Source organism: Chelmon rostratus, chromosome 11 (assembly GCF_017976325.1).
Source record: "Chelmon rostratus isolate fCheRos1 chromosome 11, fCheRos1.pri, whole genome shotgun sequence".
Taxonomy (NCBI): Eukaryota; Metazoa; Chordata; class Actinopteri; order Chaetodontiformes; family Chaetodontidae; genus Chelmon; species Chelmon rostratus.
Window position 1 is genome coordinate 21668992 of NC_055668.1, and position 20216 is coordinate 21689207.

General features: G+C 46.7%; 1 protein-coding gene across 1 annotated transcript in view; it reads right to left on the bottom strand.

Annotated features, from left to right (window-relative positions):
• Positions 1-1404: 1404 nt before the first annotated feature.
• LOC121613770 (homeobox protein Meis1) overlaps positions 1405-20216 on the bottom strand; it is a 79200-nt gene continuing 60388 nt past the window's right edge. The window contains exons 10-13 of the mRNA XM_041947391.1: positions 10317-10375; positions 8645-8734; positions 7658-7755; positions 1405-2316 (exon numbers count right to left, since the gene is read on the bottom strand). Of these exons, the coding sequence (XP_041803325.1) occupies positions 7697-7755; positions 8645-8734; positions 10317-10375 (208 nt within the window). The 3' untranslated portion in view covers positions 1405-2316; positions 7658-7696. The remainder of the gene's footprint in view (positions 2317-7657; positions 7756-8644; positions 8735-10316; positions 10376-20216) is intronic.

The following is a 20216-nucleotide window of genomic DNA, read 5'->3' on the forward strand; positions in this document are numbered from 1 at the left end:
TTCGCTTTCTTGCCGAGCCCCTCGCTTCCTCTCTCATGTGTGAGAAAATTACAGCATAACGCATGCATTAGCTGCACATTATCCACAGCAATGGGAGGACGGTTGACTTAAGTGCATGTTTCTTTAAGAATAAATGGGCCTCTGCTTTCTTCAATGGGCATTTGTCGACGGGAAAACATGCTTGTGTCTCATTTGGCTTCACAAAATCACTTATTTGCGTTTTGCTCCAATTATTATGACCGTGTGTTTACATGTATCACATCTGCATGTAGGAAGATAATGTGAGACTAGTTCTGAGTTCTGTTATTTGAACAAAAAGTATTTATTTACAACACAGATGTACATATATACCCTTCAAAGTAAAAGCATAAGAAACATGACTCGTCTTCAAAGGAATCTTAAAGATGTGCGTAATACATGTTTGAAGCAATGGATAATGGATGCATTGATAACCCACACAAGCACGTATGCACACACACTCGCACACACACATTCCCCTTCACACGCGTACCGCCACACACACACACACACACACACACACACACACACACACACACACACACACACACACACACACACACAGTGACGTTTACATTCTCTCCTGTCTGTTGATCAGCATTACATCATCTGTTAAATCAAAATGAATGGACTGTGGTATAAATGGCGTTTTCCCATAGCCTCTGCCTCTCCCTGTTATCAGGCCGCATCAAACACTGAAGGGAAGAGAAGCCACTGACCATGCCAGCGCTCGGCCTTGTGACATAAAACACATCAATAGGACACTGGAATAGACTTTCAGAGGCCCTCAGTCACAGACACACATGGAGAAAAACAGAAAACAACATGTTTGTGGGACACACACACTTGTAGTTTTCCCATCCACAGCGATTTTTTTTTTTTAGATTGTTTGTGAGCATTAACTGACGCTCTGTACCATGTTTGTTAGCCTGTCACGATGCTAGCCACGCTGACGCCTATATTACGTGTCTGTCCTCGTGAGAACAGAGTATAAAATGAAAAACTGGACAGTCGGATTAAAAACTTGTACACCCAAAGTGTTAGCTTCTCAGAAACCGCGTTTAGCTTGATGTCATCGTGTTTGGAGTTAATCCAGTGAGTTATAAGAGAGTTTCATGACCCCAGATAGCCCGAGAATTTTTTATACCAACAAAAATTTTGCACCAGTAAAGGAAAATATAATCAACTGATATGAAAATGCAAATAGAAACCACCAAGATTGGAGTTACAAGGTGTAGACACAGCAACAGTAAAACAAATTAGTTGCACCCTGCATGTTCGTGGATGGGATGTGTGTAAAAAAAAAAACAGGACATCTGAATCACCATCAAACTCTTACCATCCAAATAAAGGCCTGCGAGAAATGACAGACTGGTCGAATTATCCGTTTATTCCCTTTTTTTTTTTTACTTTTAAAAATTTATTTTGATCCAATGGAGGGAGGGGGCAGGAGGTCAAATTTGATGGAGAGACGACACACACATAGTGTGGAAAGAAATCAGCAAAAAAGAGAAAAAAGTTCACATCCTTTTTTTAAAAAAATCTATTAGAAACAACATAATATGCAGAACAATACAATAGCATTTACAATACTTAAATTCCCAGTTCATGTGAGAGTCCAGCATAATTTTACAACAGTATACAGTATATTTTCTTTCGCCACTCGCTTCCCAAACTAGGGGTTGATATAGTTATACTTTTAATTTCTTTTCTCTTGCTTTCCCTCCTTCCATGTTTCAATCCACTATATTTTTAAAGGGCACCTCTTTTGCTTTGTTAGTGTCCTGTCAGATACAGACATTGGCTTCTCCTCGGTCCAATTCCATCGTCCCAAAGAGTGGAGTGCTCTTCACAGGAAGTCTCTAATATATATCACCAGGTGCTGCATTCGCCAAAGGTACAGGCAAAGGACACAGCGTGTCTCTCGTGTGTCATCTATGCTCGCAATCGCAATCACTTTTGATGGAGGAATCCATATGAACCTAGTGGGCAGTGGCAAGGGGGCAAAGTCTAGTGCCCACCGGCGAAGAATCAGGGGTCTGCCGGGACAGAGGGTCATCTGGGTTGGACGAGGTTTGATCTTCTGCGCGTCGCCGTCGCTGGATACATAGACGAGGATTGTAGGCAGTCATGGAAGGCTTCCATGTTGCGGATGTCAGTCGGATAAAATGTCGTTGGGTCTTGGTGCTGGACAGAGGGGTTTGCTGTTGGTCGTTGTCACCCGGAAGTCTAGGAGTCCCGTTCCCAAGCTCCGTAGCCCTCTGCGAGACAGGTGATCCCCTGGTTTGCCCTGCAGTTCTGTGGAAAGAGAAGATCAAAACGGTTAATCACTGATCAGCTCAGTGTAAATGAGACAGTCTGTTCGGAAAGCTGATTGGGGTCTGCTGTGAGGATTCAAAGTTTCTCGTCAGACGCTATCACTGCTGTTACCTAAAAACCTTTAACTTCAATCCAGGAATTACACGGCCCCCTACGGGCTGAAACCCACTCAGAGTCAACCGATCATGCTGATGATGTAGAGACAACAAGGCCTCACCTGGCAACAGTGATACGTCAGTTTAGTCACTGCATAAAGTTGAGTAATTAAAAAACTTCCGTGTACGTGCAGAGTCATGCAAATATTAATAAACTCTGAGCAAGTCGGAGTACTGTCTCAACCACTGGGCCAGAGAGCATTTAACTGCAAAAAAAAAAAAAAAAAAAAAAAAAAAAACAACTGTTGAATGAGTTACAGGTCATTAATCATTCATTAAATACGACAATAGATCACACCAGACTTCAGAACGCAGACTCTCATGTTACATTTTCAGGCCGACAGCACATGAACACGCGGGACCGGCTGATAAGGCCCCGGAGGAGCACTATAGTATGTTGCAACGGCTGCAAACCCAACACAGTGCTAATCTAGGTCAAAATACAGACCCGAGCCTGCCCTTCACTAAGACTGTGTGGATGTATGAGAGAGAGAGAGAGAGAGCATTGGAGGGTTTAGTGAGTTAATCCTACACCCTCAGTAATGCTACTTTAACAGTAGGAGAGGACTTAGAGACCAAACACACATGATCGACTTGAAGTGATACTGAGGTCCAGTACTTAACATTTCCAGGATAATCTGTTTAACTGGACTACAAGAAAACTTAAAATTAGCCTTTGATTTATCTTTTGATCATGTGCAGACAGCATTTTGAACTTTTCAGGTGAGTATTTAAGTGACGCACACTTCATTCTTGTCTTAAAGTGCAATGTAAAATCTAAACGCGTTAAACTGATGCCACCTGCTGCATCAAACCTTCTCTCGCAATGAAAAATGATGTAAAGAAATCCATCTTCGCCCTCTTCTCTCCCTGCGTTCCTCTCTTCAAAGCCAACAATAGCCGCCATCCATCTCCGCAGGTGGAAAGTCACCGCTGAGGAACCGCGGCCATTGTTGTCAGAAGCAAGAGAGGAGAGGTGAGGCTCGCGGGCGGCCGTCACCTGAGAGCGCCCAGCGCCCGACCACGCGTTCGCCACACACACACACAAGAGGGCCACTACAGGCGACACAAAGGCAGGCAGGGAAAAGGACAAAGGGGTGCAGCGGGAGGACAGCAGGAGTGAACACAAGGACCCTCGTTTGTCATTCCCCTCATCCATCAGGTTTCAGCGGGCCGCTGAGGAGAATAGGTGCAACTCGCACAAGAGAAGGGTGAACAATTATGTGAGCTATGCAAGCTTCAATTACCTTCCTTTAAATGAATGAGGTGGTAGGGGTTACACATCTTTCTGGACCTAATGGCATCAAACCTGTGACCTTTTCTATTGTGGGACGTAACCTGTGGCACTATAACAAGCTACGTCATTAGCGATGCTAGCTTAAATGCATTGCAGGCCATGTTCATGCTTATAGCGAAGATCCAGTGAATTTTCCATAAAAGAAACGTCACAGTTTACCTGACAAGTGGCTGAACGGCACAAGAACGTGCAACTCAAAATATCCCCAAATGAAACAAAACAGTCAAGAATCCGTTGGATCGCCGCTTTCAGTTGCTTGCGGCTTTTGCGTATGTGAGCGTGGTTAACGAGAGCATCCTGACGACTGCAGTAAATCCATGTCAAGCTCCTCATAAACGCTATGCGTGCTTGAAAGAGCGCACATCGCTAATAAGGTTTTTCACTTAATAAGCCAATCAATACATTGAGCCGTAGGCCTCCTTTCTTAGACTCCAAGGGGGATTCCAGAGGGGCCAAATCAACAGGGACACACATTCACATGGACAATACGCGGGGGCAGAAAATCCCCATCGGGACCCGTTTTCTTCCAATGTTCGTTAATAGTAAAAGTTCATCCACCAGAAAGAGAAGTTGAGGGTGGGGGTGACGGTGGGAGGGTGCGTGGTAGCGGGGTGGGGGGCGAGGGGAGGGATCTTGACCCCTCAGCAGAAGGTTAACAAATTTGTGCTTAATGATTGGAGCAGTGAATCCTGGGACAAAGGGTTTCCAGCCGGGACCGGCAGCAAAGGGGTTACAGGCGGCGCTCACTCAAGCGTTCGACCCGACATTTTGGGGAAAAGCTGCGAGCGGGGACGGCCGGAATAAAAATTCCATACGCTCTGCGCCATAATTAATTCCTCCACCCTGCGATAGCTATTGTCCTGAAACGGAAAATTACAGTTTTCAGGGGCCACCCCTGGCTAATTTCGCGGAAGAGGGAAAGCAGGGGAGAGGAAGAAGGGAAAGGGGGTAAGGGTCACCCGCGAGTCATTCTCGCCGCTATCAAAGGCTCGGCTCGCTTCTGCTTCACTTGCTGGGCTTCATCTCTGCTGACAGGTGTATTGTTTCACAAGGGGATATAAGCTCTGTAATCATCACTGGGTGGAAAGCATAACGCTTTTCACTAAGCAGGACTAATTGGCTTTAGTTTTAACTAATGTTGCAGTGTGACTGCTAGGCACACCTTCCCTGTGAAGGCTCAGCACTCCTCAGCACAATAACCGCTCAATTCAGCCCCGCGGTAACAAAACCTCAACTCTGCTAATGAAAATTGCTTATAAAATATAATGAACTTGTGCTCTCTTAATCAAATAAGATAACCGTCCCCCCCTCCCCCATCCCGTAATAACCTATTAATTTAATTGGTCATGAAAGAATATAAGACATCACTTACATTTAATTGACCTAGAAAGGAAAGTAGCAGTATTTGACAGAGACAAGCTAGCAGCTAGCCATGGCTAGCTGATGAAGCTGTAAAGAAACGACTAGTTGTGAGGAAGAGGAGACATATTTCTGTCACCATCTCTCTCCCAGCCTCTTCCCTCCCTCCTCCCCCTTTCCCTCTTTCCTCCCTCTCCCCCTCCCTCTTGTCGTTTACGCTTCTCTCGCTCGCCATCTCTTCATCCGCCCCTCCCTCTTTCTGTCTACCCCTCTCTCTCTCTCTGTCTTTTTTCTTCCGCTGTCTACTCGTCTTCTCTGTGCTTCGCCCGTCTCGCAGAGGATTCCTCTGGTGGCCCAATTACGAGATTCAGCAGGCAAATTGAGGCTGTTTAAAGCAAGGTCTGCTGGGAAGGCTAGCAGCTGCTGGAAAGAGGCAGCCTGGACACGGCGAACCAGCCCTCATGTTTACACACTCGCGCACACACACACACACACACACACACACACACACACACACACACACACACAGACACACACCTCATTCTGAAGGCACAGCCTTTCTATCACCACGTCTCCCTGCATTTCAAACCTGAAAGATGCCACTCCATGTGAGACTTTGTGTCTTTGCTTTTGGTCGTGGACATTTGTGACTGAAATAAGGGCGGCATATTTTCATCGTGGCGCGCGCACGCACGCACATTCTGTGGAGGGTTAATGGTCTCTATTTTTGTAAACTGAATAAGTCAAATCCATTGGTCACACCTCTGGTGATGGCATATTTAATTTGGATCTAGTCAATTAGGCCCAGCTAAGCTCCATACCCTGCTGGCTACCTCCTCCATTTTGCACTAGTTTGTGTCCCCTCCCTGTGCCAGGAGTAATCCTATTACCATACACACACATGCACATACATACACACACACACGCGCGCACGTTTGTATGCACCCACACATGGGCAAATGCATGTATTTCACCTATGAATGTACACGTTATACACACAGCCTCACAGGTAAACACACACACACACACATATGGTGTACAAACAGAGACAAACATTAATTCACACACACATTAAACAATGATGTTTCACAACGGTTGGACCCATGGCCACTTTACACACACTGTGCACAGCGACAACACCAAGCCTGTATACATCCAGAATTATGTGGGAGTGTATTTGGCCCTGGGGCGAGAGGGAGGGAGGGAGGGAGGGGGGAGAGGAGGTGAGAGAAAGAGAGAGAGAGGCAGAGAATTAAAGAAAAACAGAAAAAAGGTGTTTGTGTGAAAGAGATAGAGGAGGAGAATTGACAGTGAGGAAAAACCACAAAGAGGGGGTGAGACAGAGCGAGCATTAGAAATACAGAGAGAGAGAGGGTGGGGGGGTGGGGGGGGGGGGTGCGTGCTCCTCTAGCTGGTTAGTGTGTGTATTAATGTGGCTCATGCATCAACAGCAACCCGGCAGATTTATGACACTTAAGGGGCGCTCACTTCTCTCCCTCTCCCTCTCTCTCCTTGCACCAGCGACGACTGCTTACATTTTTGCCAATCAGTCTGTTGCCATGGCAACGTCCTACCTGCACCCCCCAGTCCCCCAGCCCACCACCCACCCGCTGTCCCGACCCATCCCCGCCTTCTTTCCCTCTCATCACCCAACTCCCTCTTTCTCCCCTCTTTGCCCCGTTCGCCTCCTATATATCTGTCTGACACACACACACACACACACACACACCATAATAACCATAATAATAATAATAGAAATACATGCACCAAACCACTACTCAAAATGCTTGACTTTCAATAATTTAATTTCTTGAAGATTTTTCAAGTCATACACACTCAAACATTCAAAACATATTCGCATCATTGATAATCATCAATAACGGCTATTTGTATATTTTATGAGTGTGTGTGCGCATGCATATGTTCAAACTGTCTGTTTTTATCTTCCCTGTTTGACTTTCTTCCTCTTTTTCTCCCTTTTTTTTCATCCTGAAAACCTTCTCATCTTTCCTCTCCTCCCTGATATGGAGGATGTTTGGTCCTGTAGCTATTAGATATGTGAGACACACACACACACACACACACACACACACACACACACACACATATCATACACAAAGAGTTACAAGGTTGTGATCAAAGGCTCTTATCACCAGGCCGAGGGTGGGACAGTGAGAGAGAGAGTAACAGAGAAAAATCAGCCTGGGAAGAACAAGAGTGCTCTTGTAACAAAAAAACAAAGAAACGAATGAATTCCAAAAAACTGAAGAACCATTTGCAAAATAGGTGAAAAATTCCTAATTAATTTGTAGCACAAGATGTCAGAGATCTCCTTATATGAACACTTTAAACTGCAGCCTAAATGCAGATCCACACCTCCTGGTCTGCGGTAAACGTATGTATGAATAATGCATATCTGAGACCCTCGTTCAGAGCGTTGTTGACACGCCTCTGCTGATCAGGAGAGTGAATGAAATCTGTAAGGTGGCGCGTGCCCGTGCGTACTTACATCCCCCTTTGTGTTGCGATTGGTCGGACTGAGGCTGGGCTACATGTAGTGCCACTGACCTTCCATGCCCATGTTCATGCCCATTCCACCCATCGGTCCTGAGGAACACAGAGGAGTGGATTTAGATGCAAAGCCATGGCGGAAAAGGTGCATGCAAGCTAACTAAAGGCATTCAAATGACAGTTTATTTAAAGCCGCAGCAAATGCTAATGATTTTATTGTTATTACAAACAGGTGTAACCAGGAAATAGTTGCAAACTGAGGTAGACACCACAGATGGTTTTCCTGCCAGACTAACCTGACAGACAACATAGCAGAGGAGAGTACTGGCTTAAATGTGGAACGGTGAGGTGTGGTGAAGAGGGGGGGTTAAGTAGCCTGGCAGTTTATCCAAACCTGCTGACTTTGAGTGGAGGGTGAGATAGGGTTAGAGACTTGAGAGAATCCCAGAAAACAGGGGATAGAGGAGGAGGAGAGGAGCTTAAGGACAAACTCTGGGATTAGACCTGATGGCGTGAGAGAGAGGGACTGAGAGCGAGGGAGTGGGAGTGAGGAAGGAGGTGGTTGTGTAATGTGATTGACCACACCTGTTCTGGTTTGTGTGCGGAGGGAGGGGGAGGCGGCAGTGTGTGGATCTGTGCAGTGTGTGTCTTTATCGCAGTGTTTGAGGGCGCACATACTGCCCAGGTTACGCCTAAACCACCGCACGGCGACCATATAGCTCCCGCTAAGTGCTTGTGTGCGAGAAAAGACAGGAAGCGTGCGGGTAGAATAACTACCAACACGGCAGATACTGTATGAAACACGCTGACGCCTCGAGATGCTGCTGGATGATGAGAAAGGAGGGCAAACGGGGTGAGAAAGTGGGGATGAAAGCGACTGAGACTCAAGAGGAGGGGAAAAATGGAGGGCAAAGGCACGAAAATGGAGAAAGACGGGAAGAGCGAGGGAGGAAAGAAAGGAACAGACACGCAGAGAAAGCCTTACCAGGTGGTCTGATTCCCATGTGCTGCTGGCCGTCCATGACGAAGCCCCCCATCGGCTGGCCATCTGGATTGTAGGGAGCTCCTTGACTTACTGTGGACGGAGGAGGAGACAGGGGGAGGGAGGGATGGAGGGATTGGAGGGAGGGGACGGAGTGGTCAATTAGTGCTTTTAATTAAGGCTCAGTGGCCGAAGCGGGATCATCTGTTGGCCGGTGCACGCACAGGGAGCCGCCGTTGTCTTTCAACGTCATTCTGCTCCGTGTCTGTGCAGCCGGCTCTGCGCTGTAAGCCCCTGGTAGACTTTAATGCGTCTAAATGCTCTAATAGGGATCGGACCGAGAGAGTTCAACACACACTGCGGTACGCTCAAGACAACACACGAGGACTTTTGTTTTAAAATGAGATCTGGAAGAGGCGACAACTGCTTTTACAGAACAACTGATAGAAAACCAACAAAACACGCGACCGGAGTCCTCGTCTGGATAAAATCCTGTTTATTTTACTCCTTCACATGCAGTTTTTGCTCTTTTTAAGTAGCTTTAAGTTGTTAAAATGATCTCAAATAGCGACACTTTTGCATTACATAGCAGACGTGTTGGAAAACGAACTTGCTACTAATAAAACATCAGGACTTGTTTTGAGGGAAAAAACAGCACTTAACGCAGCATGTTTAAGAATTTTAACGTAATTGCTGCTCCTATAAATGTGTGATTATATATAATCCAGAGAATGAAATGAGCTGCATGCTGACGCTCTGATCATTTTTCCTCTGTGCTAACAATAAGTCATTCTTGCTGAGTGGCCTCAGAATCCGCTCCTGCCTAAATGCTTTATCTAATAAATACTGCCTATAACCGAGCAGCGATGATAAGTGAAACCTGATAGGGTTCCTGTGCTTCGCCCGCCTCCATTGTTCTGCTCTCATAGAAATCCACTTACCTTCGATTCAGGCTGTTTGGGGGTCAGTCAAGCAAAAGCAAGAACTCAGCCCCACTGAATGCCTTTGAACTTTACTGCACCCCTAATGCCACCCTGACCTCTGACCCCTATTACAGGTAATAAAGTTTACGGCAGTCCAAACCAAGCCATGCACCAGGGGGACCGCTCACTTGCTCCCCTCGCTCCCCTCGCTCCCTGAAACAGCCGCAAATAGGGTTGAGGGGGGAGTTTAAAAGGAGTGTGTGTGGAGGGGGGTAAAAACAGGTCTGGTGCCAAAAAGCCAAACAACGGTCACCCAAAAAAAGAAACGGGTGTAGTTCTCTTTATGTTTTGTTTGAGCCAGGGAGGAAGGGTTGAGTGTTTTTTTTTCCTTTGCCTGGTCGGCAATGGGGGGGGGGGGAAGGGGTTAAAAGCAGACTTTACTGAGAACACAGCTAGTGTTGTTTACGGGCGAAGAAAAAATAAATCCACTCATCGTTAACTCATTTTCAGCCAAATTATTATATTGTATAATTAATAAATAGTTTCTCACCCCAAAGAGCACGTCAAAGTTGATTAATGGTTGCTGTTAATGTTGTAGCACTTTGGTTCTTAATTTTAGTGGTCAGTCACCGAAGGGGGGAGCCCCTGGAGGTTTTGGGCATTCCTGTATTTACCAGCTGAGGGGCCTCCGGGTGCATGTGTGGACAGCTTTCGCCTGCGCGACTTGAATACAGTAACTATGGGAGACTTGCCTGCACGGTTTGACTGGTCGATCATGGGCTGGACTATTCTCCTCCTGGCGTTAATGAACCTGGAGAAAATAAAGAGGAGGAGGAGGAAGGGGATGGATGGAAAGAGGGTAGAGGAGGAGAAGGAGAAGGAAGGAGACACAGAAACAACGTCAGTGCGTTTCTCAAAACAAGATCAGGCAAAAATTGCTGACTAAGACCATGAAAATCTTGGCACGCAGCACGAAAACAAACACATTGCCAAACCCGCCTCTTTTTAGCTAACCATAACAGTGATATGGAGAAATTATTCTCCCCTAAGCAACCCTGAGCCCCGGTAAAGCCACAGCAAAAGTCACATCTTAACAGCCTTAACGGCCGAGGCGGCTGTCTCTCAAAACGCAGAAGTCCACGACTTGTACAAACTCGCACGGCCGCGGCTTATACGCAGCCGCGTCGGCCCGAACACTGGGGTCTTTGTGGGGCGAGGCTTAACCGGGATTTTCTCTCTGCCTGTTCGAAACATGTCGACCCATCTCGCTTTGTTGGAGACATTCCACCTCGCGACGAGCCGAGAGTGCTGACTGTTTAACACACTTGGCGTGGAGCGCGGCAGTGTGGGAAGTGTTGCTGACAGAAACATGTCACGTTGCCACTGGTGAGAGGCATTGTTTTGGGCGATACTCTGTTAAGACAGGTGACCACGTGTTACTCTGTGACGGCAGGAGCTGTTTTTAGTGTGTGTGTGTGTGTTTTCACGGGAGCTGGATTTGGTGCATGTAGCCTTGGACAAACCCCTTTACCCTGTGACCTCCTATAAAAGCACACGGTCAGACCATTTATTGTGCGCACACACACACTGCTGCTCATATCCAAATCTGCTACTCACTTATTTCCAGCTACACACACACTTAATCTCTCTCCTTCTCCGACGTCCATTCGCACACATTCGCGCCCTCGCACACCCACACAGGCAGCGCTCTGGCCTTGCTCAGCCTAACCCCTCGTGAAATGACCCTTTGACCTGTAATGACCCCGAAGGGAGAGGGCTCTTGGGATTTCTGACTTGATTTATGTGTTCCTGCTGTTGCCCACCGGACACTTCTATTTCATCTCTAAAAGGAGGCGCATTAGCCGAACTTTAAGGACACAATGGTCGTGCAGCGCGTCTGGAGCTGGAAAAAGGAGCGTTTAAGAGATCTAAGAAAGGAGAGGAGGAGGAGCAGAAACAAAGGGACACTAGCTGGTGCATCTGTTTGACCCATGATTAGTGAATGGAACCCTCTTGCTTTATATCTCTTTAATATTCCCTCCCTAACTGCTTTATGGTGCGCCTCCTTTTTTTTTTTTCCTGCCCACTATCTCTCCTGTATCACCTTCTAAAGGCAGAGCTGCAGGGAAGTGAGGAGACAGAGAGTGGCAGAGACAGATAGCAGGAGAACAGGAGAATGATTAGCAGCCTGATTGTTTCCCTGCACTGTTTTTGTATAATTGCTCTGTTATATCTCGGAAGCCGCTTTAGGAAAATTGTTAATTTTTGACAGGGGTGCTAGCGGTGCTTTCTGTGAGGTGAGATGTGATCTAAGCAGGAAAAAAAAAAAAGAGCCGGGGATCTTGTCAGCCTTTGAGACTGATGCTCTGGCGTCTTTACTCTCTATTTGTTGAAGACATAAAGTAACGCAAAGTGTGTCGAACTGGATTTTGGGGCGAGAGAGAGAAACAGGGAGAGCTAGGGAGGAATGCAAGAATGCACTGACATGGCAGAGCACCATCAAATGAGGGAACGTCTGGAGTTTTATCACCAACACCCCCTCCCCGCCCTCCCTCCCTTCCTCCCTTGCTACCCTGTTTTGCTGGGGGAGATATGAGAGGACGACTGAGGGAGAAAGGGCGAGGAGGGCTGAGGAGGCCTGAGCATTCCTCTAACTCTCCTCTCCTATCTTCTCCTCTCCTCTTCAGGCTCTTTATAGAAGGACGAGGTCAACTTGAGGCCAGCGCTGGCTAACTGTTGACCTCTCCTTCTCTTCACCTTCTTCCTCTTGTCTTTGCGTTGCAGTCTCCTCGCCTTCCTCTTTCGCACTTTATTCCTCTCCTGCAAACCGTGGCTCCTTCTACCTCCCTCAGAAAAACACTGATGCAACAAAGGAGATTGTTTTGGCAATAGGTGTGCACTACTTAGAAATCCGGGCATTTGTTCCTGGTATAATGCGGATCAGGGAGGAATGTAATGGACTTGTAACTCGATGTGACCTCCCAGAAATATGGCACCAGTGCTTATTTACTCTAAGGATTAAATAGACTATGCATCAGTCAAGTAATAATCCTACTATCACTGCTAACGCTGCTACCAGACCTACAAGTGCTGCTACTGTTACTACAACTACAGTGACTCTGCCTCTCTGTATCTGCTTCCTTCTCCTGCTCGCTCCCTCCTTATCATTCCTTCCCTGTATGGTGGAAACCGGCGGTCCACCTCCCAGCAACAAACCCACACTCTAACCCACCAAACCCCCTCCTCCTTGCAAAAACTCTCGCCGGTTTCCTGTCCCCGTCGTCCCCATATCTGAGGCCAGATGCACCATGGGGGCTGGAACAAAGGATAAAATGCCTCTCATAATAGCGGCCAAGGGAACGGAGCGATGGAGAGCGGGAGAATGGGAGTGAAGGAGGAGTGAGAGAGCGGGGGGGGGGGGGGCCTCTGGTCTGCAAACCAGACACTCTTGCTGTGACCGTTAATAAGCTGACGGAGAGAACGGCTGTGAGAGAGGGAGAGGTAGGGGTGAGGGAGAGAAAACGGAGGGACTCGAAAGGGAGGAAATAAGAAAGGGGAAGACTCAGAAAGAGATAAAGAGTGATGAAGGGAGGGAGAGGAAAGAGAGAAAGGGAGAAAAGAAAAAAACGGAGGTCCTCTATTAGGGGGAGTGAGGCTTCACCTTTGCACGACCCCTGGGTGCTATAGGGCCAGTGTTTATGGCCTGTTCATTCCCCTGCCTGCCATCACAACACAATGAGCTGCACTATTCAGCTCCGCTCAGTGCAACAATCGCTGGGCTATTTTGGCGTGACACACCACTGGTGGTACGCCTAAAGTTGGGCAAAAACACCAAAAGACAAGCAGGAGGCAGGAAAGTGACTTAAAATAAAATTTGGCCTTGCGTCGCTCGGGGAACCCAGCACGATGCAAACACTGCCAAGGGTTTGAGTCTGATTCCCACCGTGGGAACACATGCTTGACATATGCATGCACCCATGGCACAGTGGATCAAAAACGTCGGCCACATGTTTAGCCACAACTGAAGGCTCTTAAACGTCATGTGAGGAAACTGGGTGAGTTTTATTCTTTGTTGTTCTGCCTCCAATCTATTTCTCCTTCTGAGATTGCTAATGTCTGGATTAATCCTCCCGCCCCTCTCCCTCCTTCTCTGGAAAGAGTGGAACTGATTGCGACGGCGTCTGCCAAGCCCTTGCTAATGTCCTATTCTCATTACACCCGAGACACACACACACACACACACACACAGACACTCTGAGCCAAGGCAGCCGCACACAGGTGTACGCGAAGCACACGTGAAATGCCCAATTAAAAGCAAGAAATTGTCTTTTTCATCAGCTGCCTTTGTTGCGTGACCAATTAGGGGATAATTTAATAACGAGCAGTGGAAAGATGCAGATTGGATATACAAAAGGTTACTCTGCAAGCTCGTTGATTTAAATTCATGTGGAGTTCTCAATTTCTGTGGCACACATACTCACACGCACGCACATCTCCTGAGCCTCCTACCAATATTATATTAGTAACATGAGACACGCTGAAACACACACGTGCACATATACACACGTCCTCTGCACTCACTACCAATATTACATTAGTAATCTGAGAGAACGCGCGCACGCATGCACAGGCCTGCACAGGCCTGCACACGCCTCACGTACACACACGGCTGGATATTCCAGCATCACACACACACGTGTGTCAGGATCCGGCGGTGGATTTCAGCGCACGTCGACAGGGGTTTACATGCATATTCAAATCTGAGAGCCTCTTAAAATAACTGTATAACCGCACAGTCCTCCTGGCTGCCAATCAGCGTGATTTAAAAGCACTAAAAAGAAAGCGAGCTCTGACGGGTAGAATCATACGGCTTATCATCAGGTTGTCACTGCGCGGCGGCCATCGATTGTCTGCTGCAACCACAATTAATGCCGAGCCCGTATATCCTTCCTACTCGCTCGCGCCCACGTACACGCACATTCATGCGAAATAAACCACTGTACTGTTATTTCATCTGAATTAATTCTGTTAATTCTTTTATCTGAACTGCTTCTTTGATACAACCAATCCCGTCTCCCGAGTCCTGCGTGATTATTATTAACAAAAACTACACAGAAGCAGCTGGTTTGCACTTGCACAACCACACAAAACACAGTTACCAGTCGTAAATCACGAGATCATACAGCATGTTGGAGCTAACACTTAAACCATACACCCCATTCCAATTCTTATATCTCGCCTTGTATCCCTGCAGAACTTTATTATCCCAGCCTCTGCCCCAGCACATCTCCATCTTCTTAAGTAAGTAGTTATTTTATTATAGAGCTCACACATGATCTCATGAGCAGCGGGGGGGTGGCAGTGCATTTGTGCGCATGTAGCTGCATACTGTGTGTATGTATGTGAGCGTACTGCGCGTGGGTGCGTGAGGGAATCGCAGTTATGAGTTTCTCCCCTTGTTCTCCTCAGATGACGAGTTAACTCGTAAATCTCCTCCTTCTCTTTTCCTCACATATCTCCCTGCCTCCCTCCTTCCCTCTCGTTCTCTCCTCCTCAGTGTCGTTCATAGGTCAGATGCTTGGATTAGATGCTCCAGATTAGTTTAAATAAACTAACTCAGCTGCTGGCAGACCTCTATTTGCAACACACACACACATACACAAATCCAGTTAAGAGAGGGGGGAATGGGGGATACATTGTGCAAAAAAAAAAAGGCTGAAATTGTCTATAAGTAAGCCATACCAGCCTAGATTGTGCAAAAAGACGAAATAGTCCTTAATTGTCGATGCAGCTTTCAACGCGTACAAACACCTTCATGCATACACAGAGTTACAAATGTACTCAAGGCACTCATCCTGCTACATGTGCTCACTTGTCAACGAGTAGCATCAATCTCACTGTTTTCCCTCAAAGCTGCCCAGACCAAACGGCTGCAAAGAGCTACATGCCGTAGGTCCTCACACTCACACAAACACACACCCTGCTCAGTCCCATGATCCTCTCTGTTTCCCAACCTCGATCTATAGGAAAGGCTCTGTGGAGAAGGTGTGGTACCTCACCTACCACGCTGGCACTGTGACAAACATGAGCACGCATGCGTGTTCACACATGCACAGACACAGAAAAACAATGTGCAATACACACACACAAGCGCACACACACATGTTGGACGGCAAGGTAAGGTTGGAGTGAGGTCATGCAGGAGTCACATGACCAAGTCTGAGTGCTGCAGCTAGGCTGCTATTAGACAGGAGGCCTGTGTTTTGAGTCAGCAATACATATGTCTTTATTGGCAGGCAAGTAGTTTGTGAACCATCTCCAAATGCATGCATAGCTATGCACAGACACACCCACCGACACACATAGAGATTCAGCGCATGCTGGTCTGCTCCAGCTCCTAATAACACGAGGTGGATTAGTTGGATTCAGTGCCTCATATGGAGGGAAACATAAGAAAAACAGTGTGTGAAATTTAAAAGGAGCTTTAGACTGAGAGCAGCCATGGGGTCACTTAATCCCCATTACTGCACACACATAAAATACAAGTATGTAAGCACACACACACACAGAGAGAGACACACACACTGTTGCTCCACTACCCAAGAGCCCAGTGTCCATTAAGAGAGCCATGAATCTACCACTAAAGCTGGTTTTACAGAGTGGAGCGACAGGCTGGGTAACCACACACACAAACACACAAACTGGAGAAGAGCTCTGTGTGTGTGTGTGTGTGTGTGTGTGTGTGTCTGTCCATGACAACCAGGTGCCTCCCAGAGTTATAGAGAGGAAATGTTGGCCACTTGAAAAACATACATGAACTCATTGGCTCTGACTGGGCTGGCTTTGCAACACTCCCTGACTTCTAAATAGGACTTGTCTAAAGGCAAAAATATAAACAGAGGGTGAGACAGAGGGGTGAGAAAGAGAGGGAGTCAAAGAAGGTCTCAACACAAGAGACAAAGAAGAAGAAAAAAACAAGAACTAAAGGCAGAGAGTAAGACATCAGAAGGGAGGTGTCACAAGCGACCTCCTTCGCTCTCTTTATCTCTGCTCCTGCTTCCCTTCATGCACATTCAGACAGTCTTGGACTCAGTTAGTCAGTCATCCATCAATGCCAGAGAGAGGGTATGGCTAGAAGCCGGGCTTTACCCAGAAACAACATGGCTGTCCTGCGTTGCCCACTCCACAGACGCAGCATTGGAGCAGAGTCTGTGTCCTTTAGCGTTTGGGCTCAGATCAGATGTGTGTGTGTGTGTGTGTGTGTGTGTGTGTGTGTGTGTGTGTGTGTGTGCACGAGTTACTGTGCGCTGCTCTATGTGTACGTGCTCATGATGAAGCACTCTCATTCTGGGGGTTTTGTGGGGTCTTGCAAATGTATGTGCATGTAAATACTTGCAGGATGTATGTTTCCATTTACCATAAACACAAACAAATACTGAATCTTAACCACCAAGAACAAAATCTCAGTTTACACACACACACAAACACACACACATTAGGTTTCAATCACTTTTGGGGACATTACATAGACTTTCATTCATTTCCTCGAGACTTACCCTAACCATAACCTAAATCTAAACCTAACCTTACCGTAACCTTAAACCCAGGGGACTTGCATTTTGTCCCCACAAGGAAGGCGAGTCCCCACAATGTGACTGTAAACAGATATATGTCCCCACAACATGAGTAATACATGGCCACACACGCACACAAGCAAAGTCGTATTTCCATCCCTTCTGGGGACATCGCATAGACTTACATTAATTAACACAGCTTTTGTGCCCGAACAAGCCGTCCAAAGTTAACTGTTCTTTAGCCTGAAATCTGTCCCAGAAGGTAGCCTGTGTCAAACACACACACACACACACAGATGACCAGTGTAGCACAGAGCTAGTATTGCTGACAGGGCTTGCAGTGGCGACTGCCGCAAACACACAGTGGTTGACCTAAATCCCCCCATACTGCCCGTGTCATATCCTGCCTCTGCGCGTGTCACTTCCCCCCACTGGCTCACAGCAGCTATCGCTACGGGGATCCCTCTGACTGCCCAGAAACCAGCGAAGGCGGTTTCAGGCAGTTGACATCCGCAGTCAGCAAACACCAAAGGAGTTGAAGTGAGGAAGAGGGGGTGGCAGTCTGAGAGAAAACTGATGGAATAATATGTTTTCCTCTTCGGATAGTGAACATGTCTTCAGAATAATCCCAGATTTGGTTTGTTTCACATACATGTGCATCAGCGCCACCAGAAACAGTTTGTTAGCCTCGTTATTTTATGCTTTGTCTACAAATCGCTTACACAGACCCATCACTTATCTTAATTGCATGAAATCAATCCAGTCGTCTGCCTGTTAATTGTCAGAGTAGGTGTCCTATTTTTCCTAGATATTTAATTTTGGCACAAACCGCTCGCGTTGTGTCCCCGCTGATTCACTTCCCAACAGCTTTTGATCAACACAAGAAAACATCAGCGTGAGAACAACAACTGACTGATGGCGGGCGAGGACGACAGCGACCATGTGTGCTTCAACACAGGCCCTGGCATTCACGTTCTGCCGCCTTTCATGTTTTGGACACCCCCCCCCCACACCAGCCTCCATGACTACAAAAGAAGGTTGAAAAGCAAGGGAGAGGAGTGAGGAGAAAAGAGGAGGGAATAAAAAAGACTGAGAGAGAGGCGAATGAAGAGAAATGCAGGTTTGGCCTCGGGCGGCGTGCTGTGATGTAAGAGAAACAGAGAGAGAGAGAGGAAGAAAGAGGGAGGACGGGGGGAGGAGCGATGGTGTTGAGTTCACAGTGTCTTTGCACATGGACACCTATGTGTGTATGAGCACACACACACACACACGTCTACACACATTTTTGTTGACATAATACAGCGAAGACAGGGTCGTGTCTGCACAGATTCCTGTTAAAGGCTATTGGTAGAAACAGACTTCAGACTGAGGCAAGAAAACATTGCTTTTCAAAAGATTCCCTTACATTTTAACTCTAAAAGTGTTGAAATCTGAGGGTGAGGTCATACCGAGAGAAACATGTGTGTTCATGTGTGTGTGTGTGTGTGTGTGGTATTTGCTGTAATGTCAGGGAGTTTCAGGCTGAAGCAACTTGACAGAACTGCAGTGTATGAAACAGGCTCTAGGGCATTGACTGAAACTGGGCCTGCTAATTCCAAAACACACACACACACACACACACACACACACACACACACACACACACACACACACCTCAGAAGGCTTTCTGCGAACAAGTTCCAGCATCTCTCTCTCTGGCCTGTCAACATACTGAACCGTGCAGCTCATCTCACTTTACGTGTTTGTGTCTCTCTCTTATCTTTTAAAGGGTAATTCTGATCTTTTCCATCACTGCAGCTTGGGTCTTATTAGCAGCGCTAACACTGTACTCACCAAAATAACATCAAGACCTGGGAATAGTTTCTTACTTCAGCTGTTTTGTTTTTAATCTTACTAGCTTATCTGATGCCATCAGAATATCATATTGGTTGCTAAGCTAACCGTTTTTGCCAGATTTTGTGAGTCCAAATGAAATGTTGGAAATAATTCGTCATTGCACAGGAAAACTGTGCGTGCACGGCTATAACAAGTACGATAGGTCAAAGTTGAAGCAGGGTTTTGTTCTGGAAACTGTAAGGAAAGTTTACAACAGACCGTCTGGGTAATTATTTCATAGTTAAACGAGGAGTTCCTTTAAAAGCTGTGTTCCCAGAACAATATAATGTTATCATAACTGCCAAAAAACAATGGCCAAACTGAAGAAAACAGGACTCCTTGTTAAAAAAAAAAGGGAATTATTCTTTCATTTACTTCACAAAAACAGTGAGTTTTCCTTCTCATCTATATTTCCATGTTCTCTTTCGGTCACCCCACCCCACATGTCTTTCCACCCCCTTCCCTCAACTCTCCTCAGCTCCCTCTGCTCGTCCTTTCTGAAACCCGATAAGCGGCGTATATGCACACGCCACGCCGCTCCATCCTAAGTAGCCTCCACGTCCGTCCATTCTGCCCTCTTAAATACTACCCCACTCTCTCTCTTTCTCTCTCCCTCGCTCTCTCCCTGTCTATGCTTTTAAGACGTTCGTAAAAGGAGGCCTTATTGACAAAACAATCGCTCGGTGAGGCTTAAACACTGCCTTTAAAGGGGCATTATTAAATTGCAGGCAGGAAGGGGAGGGGCAGCCAACAAGGGAAACCTGATGACCTCGCCATCGATTTTTACATCACCGGAGCGTTAGGAGAACTTAGCGGAGAGCTACTGGCTGTAGCCAGAGAAAGTGAAAGTAGAGGGAGAAAGACATTTTATATGTTGGGCTTTGAGCTTTTAGCTGATGCACGACTCAGAGTGGTTTACAATGTGTGAGCAGGTAAAGGGTTGTGCTCTTCAAGGACATTTAGATAATGTGGCGGCTGGTAGATCTCAATCTGGGACAAACTGGTTACATTTCTGATACTGCTGGACGTCTATTCTTACTGATCCATATCCTAACATCACATGTGATTTTGGGTCACATGTCACAATGTCAGGTGACAACACCTATGACTCAGAAACAATAGACCCTGGATTATCTGCTTAGGGAAGTTTTAATTAACATTATTGCAGTACAAATAAATGCTTCACAGATTTGTTTGATTTTA